The 5,265-nt window shown below is 39.0% G+C and overlaps 1 protein-coding gene across 4 annotated transcripts in view; it reads right to left on the reverse strand.

Moving 5' to 3' along the window:
* Cdadc1 (cytidine and dCMP deaminase domain containing 1) overlaps nt 1-5,265 on the reverse strand; it is a 46,075-nt gene that overhangs the window by 31,259 nt on the left and 9,551 nt on the right. For all 4 annotated transcript variants that reach the window (XM_008824985.3, XM_029559568.1, XM_017796086.2 and 1 more), the window contains exon 4: nt 4,372-4,549. In XM_008824985.3, coding sequence (XP_008823207.1) covers nt 4,372-4,549 — 178 coding nt within the window. The remainder of the gene's footprint in view (nt 1-4,371; nt 4,550-5,265) is intronic.

Raw genomic sequence — 5,265 nt, forward strand, 5'->3', positions numbered from 1 at the left:
TGGTCTTTTTGAGACAGGGTCTCCCTGTAGCCCCAGCTGCCCTGGAACTCACTATGTAGACCAGGCTGGTCTTGGATCACAGAGATCTGCCTCTGCCTCCCAAGTGCTGGGATTAAAGGTGTGTGCCACCACGCCCGGCAAAATTAATTTTTAAAATTAGCATTTAAAAGTAATGGGTCTCATGATGGTATTTCCATACATGCATTGTTCTTGATAGTCACAAAGAATTAAAAAAATATTTTATTTATTGTTTTTATTTTATGTGTGTGAGTGTATTGCCTGCATGTGTGTAAGTGCACTCATGTTGTACAATGCCCATGGAGGTCAAAAGAGGGTGTCAGATCCCCTCAAACTGGAGATACAGATGGTTGTTAGCCACCATGTGGGTGCTAGGAATTAAACCCAGGTCCTCTGCAAGAGCATCCAGTGCTTTTGACCACTGGGCCATCTCTCCAGCCCCAGTCACAAAAAATTTTTAACAGAAAAAAAATTCTTAGGTGAAGATGGAACAGTGAGAGGGAGAAACACAAACTTTTTAAAGCCCATACATCGAAGAGAAAACAAACTAAAAGGAACATTTTTTAATCAATATGACATAAGAAAGGTCAGTAATTTTTAATATACAGAAAAGATTTAGCTCATCAAATAAGAGTACATATGAATTGACAGGAATAAGGCCTAAGACACAAAAATATGAACAGGCAATTATGAAAGAGAAAACATAATTGGATAACAAACATGAAAAAATATTTTAATATGCTTATGAGATTGAATAAGTTGCTATAAAATTAGCAAATGTCTGTCAACTAATGAATAGTTTACAACAGATAACTTTTTGTTAGCATCTCATGTAATTTCAGGTCAGCAAGATAAAAAAATTCTTCACATTTAGTATGTGCATGCATATTTTTGATTGAGAATTTCATCCATGCATATAATGTGGGTTTCTGTGGGGATTTTTTGTGGGTGTTTTTTTTGAGATAGGATCTCCCTATAGCTATAGCTGGCTGAGAACGAACTCTGTAACTCAGGCTGGCCTTGATCTTATAGAGATCTGCCTGCCTCTACCTCCTGAGTGCTGAGATTAAAGGCATGTACCACCATGCCTAGGCTCTAGTGTTTTGATGAGGTTAATCCCCACCCCCACTTCTCTCCCCTCCAGCTCCTCCCCTATCTTTACCACTATTCTCTCAATTTCATGTGTCCCCTTTTTAAAAAACCCATGGAGTCTACTTAGTGCTGCCAGTATTGGGCATGGGTATCAGACCTACTGGAGCACGTGTAGCCTCTCCAGGGCCACATCCTTGAAGAAAACCAACCTTCTTCTCCCAGCAACAATTTGTTTCTCAGCTAGGGGCGGACTTCCTGACTTCCTCCCCCATCCATGTTGGGATTGATCTTATATAGGTCTCTTTTATTCTCTGCATTTAGGTTTGTGTATGTGTGTAGGTTTGTGCATATGAGTGCAGATACTCATGGAGGACAGGTGTCAGACCTCTGGAGCTGAAGTTACAGGTAGTTGTGAGCTGCCTGATAGGGGAGCTGGGACCGAACCCAGGTCCTTCTGGGAGAGCATCAGGTGCTCTTAGCCTCTGAGCTACCCCCCAGCCCCTAAATATACAATTTCTATCTACTCCCTGCTACTCCTAACTCATTGTGGCTTGAGCTACAAAGCAAATTGAAGGCCTTGAAGCTCAGATCAATGTGCCCTGGTTGTATTTCACCTGGCCTCTGTTATAATAGTCTACTTCCTATCCAACAGTGACAGCTTCTTGGCCTTTTGGCTAAGATCAAGTCAATTCTAAACCAGCAGTGATGGTAAACCTTCCCTCTAAGGATCTTGTTCCTCCTAGCACTTCTGATCTGAGAAGGGAGAACGTTTGTCTTCAGACAAATGTTAATGCACTAGTGATGAATGCTATGACAAAGTGCTTAAGGTTTTTGTTTTCAGGATCCTTCTTTATATATCTAAAAATTGTTGAGGACTCCAATGGGCTTTTGTTTATGTGGACTATATCTACTGACATTTGCTGTAATAGAAAATTAAAGTCTTGACAAAAATTAATGATAAAGAACCAATTTATCTAATATAAATAACAATGTTATGAAAACTTTGAATTTTTAGGAAAAAATTAGTAAGAATTCCCAGCACTTGGGAGGCAGAGGCAGGCAGATCTCTGAGAGTTCAAGGCCAGCCTGGCCTACATAGTGAGTTCCAGGACAGCTAGGGCTACAGGGAGACCCTGTCTCAAAAAGACCAAAAAAAAAAAAAATTAGTAAGAACATCATTGTTTTATAATTTCCAAATACCTTTAATGTATTTGGCTAAATAGAAGACAGCTGGAGTCTCAAATCTGCTTCTGCTTTCAATCTGTTACTATAGGTTGTTTTCACTGAAGTATTCAAAAAACATCCAGGCTCATAACAAATATACAGTTGAAATGGCCATTTCAGATAACTCTATTTTTCTTTGACATTATATATATAACTTAGTCATAATGTGGAATCTGAAACCATAAAGGTATTGTAGTTTCATGTTATAGACCTTGGTCTGTCTTGTTCTTTCACTCATGCCTGACTTTACAGCATCTCACATTAGTCACTGGAAAATCATGTACTGATTTTACAGTATCCATAATAATCTCATTCATTAATATCAGCACCAGTCTCCCAACTTCAGGTAATTTTTTTAAAGAGGTAATTGTTTTTAATTATATGTATGTGTGTGTCTGCATGGGTATGTGTATGTGAGTGCAGGTGCCCTGGGAGGCCAGAGGCATCTGATCCCCTAGAGCTTGAGTTACAGGTTGTTCTGAGCTGCTGGGAATCAAACGTGGGTTCACTACAAGAGCAGTATGTGCTCTTAGCTGCTGAGCCATCTCTCCAGTCCCATTTCCCAAATTCAAATTTTCACTTGGAAAGTTCAAATTTATTACCAACAACAAATACTGTCAATTTTCCTTCTGAAAGTTACAGGTTCATTGTTTTTCTGAAGCCATGCCTGCCAAATATCTAAGTCTAAATAACCAGTTGTCAGTTCTTGTATTCCATAAAAAAGCCTGCAGCTCAATTACATAAGTGGTTTTCTTTATGGCAACCCCACACTTAGATTTTTTTTTTAGCACAACAACTTTATGACCACCTCTCTGTCTTCACAGAGAATATAAAGTGATATGTACTCAGGGTGAGGATTTAATGAGCTGGATGATTTTTATTGTTTCTTCAAGCTTCTACGTTTTTTTTTTTTTAGCAGGGTCTCACTATGTAGCTCTGGCTGGCCGAGAACTTGCTTTGTAGCCAGGATGGCCTTGAACTCACAGAGATCCAACTGCCTCTGCCTCCTGAGGGCTGGGATTAAAGGTGCATGGAACTGGTCTCCTTTGCACTCCCGCAGAGACAGGTGCAATGGCAGCAGTGCAGCGGGGTGGGATGTGTGGCTTCAGGCTATGGTTCTAGTGGTTTCACTCACAACTGTTTTTTGTATTCCTGATATGATGGCAGCATTAGTATGAAAGTGGTGGAGACCTCGGCAAGAGTCTGTAGTTTAAGGACCATTGTGCTAGCAAATGTTTGCTGTTTTAACTGACTGTCTGAACAGTGATATAGCATGGGTTCATGGTGGCCCTGCTCAAGACAGAAGATCTATAGATATATCTGTCCGGTCTAATGGAGCAGTTCTTCTGTGAGGCCTTCCTCATGTGCCAGACTGAAATGTCTTACAGACATCAAGCAGCATCAAATCACCTGCAGTCCATACCCTCTGAAATGATTAAGTGTGCTTTAAGTACTCATCACTGAGCTACGATCCTCAACCTCCTCCCTGTCCTTACTCCCAACTCAAAATTTCTTAAGAAGCAGATATTCCTTCTCTCTGCCTTTCTCAGTGTGCCTCTGGATGCACAGGACTCAAACAAGGCCCCAGGGATGACAACAGCAATAAGGATGATGCCTACATTAAGATACAGAATAATAAGTTATTATTTATAGTACCTTATTATGGTATCATGGGTAATACTTGATTTGCTAATAAGGTAAAAGCTATGTCCTATAAATCAGCCACATGGACAAAGCTGCCTGCTGTTTATCAGTTAGACAGTTCTAGAGGTGATACGTAGAATCTTAAGACACTGAAATTTTGGGTTCCTCTGTGAACTAGCATTAGTGTGTAATTCACTGAGGGTCATATAGTTAATTTGTGGACAGAGCTGAGCCTAGAATCTATGTTTTCAGACCCTTCTCTTAAAATGTGCCAAATGGTCTTCCAACATTTACACATTATTTCTGTAGTATTTAGGCAATGTGTTTGTTCCCTTGTCTGCTCTCAGATAAATGATCTTAGTTAGTCCCCAGTACCACCTTATCTGTACTTACCATTCACAACCATTTTCAAACAAACAGAACATGGTTTTCTGGAAAAATAAAGATCACAGTTTTTCAGCTTTGACCCATGTTTAATAAGTGCAATTTGTCCAGTATGTAAGTCTTCACTAGAACAATGGAGTCCAACAATTTTCATGTTTTTTACCACCACAAGACCAGTTTTCTTCACCTACATTAAGATACAGAATAATGTTATTAATTATAAATACCTTACTATGGTACCATGGGTAATACTTGATTTGCTAATAAGATAAAAGCTATATTTAGTTCTGATCTAAACAGTTTGCATAAAAATAAAGTTCTAATTGGGTCCAAAAAGAATTTCTGAGTATTATGCTGACTTTAGATGAGAAACTTTCCAAAACCAAGGCTCTATTAGCCAATTAAATATGTAACTGTCATTACTTTGTTCTAATGAAATATGAATACATTTTAGCCTAATAAAGGGCAAGAGCCAAGTCAGCTGACTAGTTTCTTATACCTTGGAAGATGCTATAAAGGAAAAAATATGGAACTCTTTCCATTTTATTCAAGGCTAAATTAAAACCAATGAATCTGCATGACTCTGAAGGATTCACATATGGTACAGGCAGAACTAAAGCCAGAGACTTCGCTTTTGGAGACAGGATCTTACTATGCAGCCCAGGCTGGCTTTAAAATTACAATCTTCCTGATTCAGCCTTCTGAAGGCTGGGATTATAGGTATGTTACCCAGCCCCATTAAAAAAAAAAAAAAACAAAACAAGAAGAAAGAGCACATGAAGTTATCAGAAAAAAGTGCTGGGGAGATATGGGAGGAGTTAGAGGGGAGGGAGTAGGCATGGATTTGATCAAAACACCCTATATGCATGTATGAAATTCTCAATAAATTATTTATTTTTAAAA

This window comes from Nannospalax galili, unplaced genomic scaffold, assembly GCF_000622305.1.
Source record: "Nannospalax galili isolate Female #2095 unplaced genomic scaffold, S.galili_v1.0 scaffold488, whole genome shotgun sequence".
Taxonomy (NCBI): Eukaryota; Metazoa; Chordata; class Mammalia; order Rodentia; family Spalacidae; genus Nannospalax; species Nannospalax galili.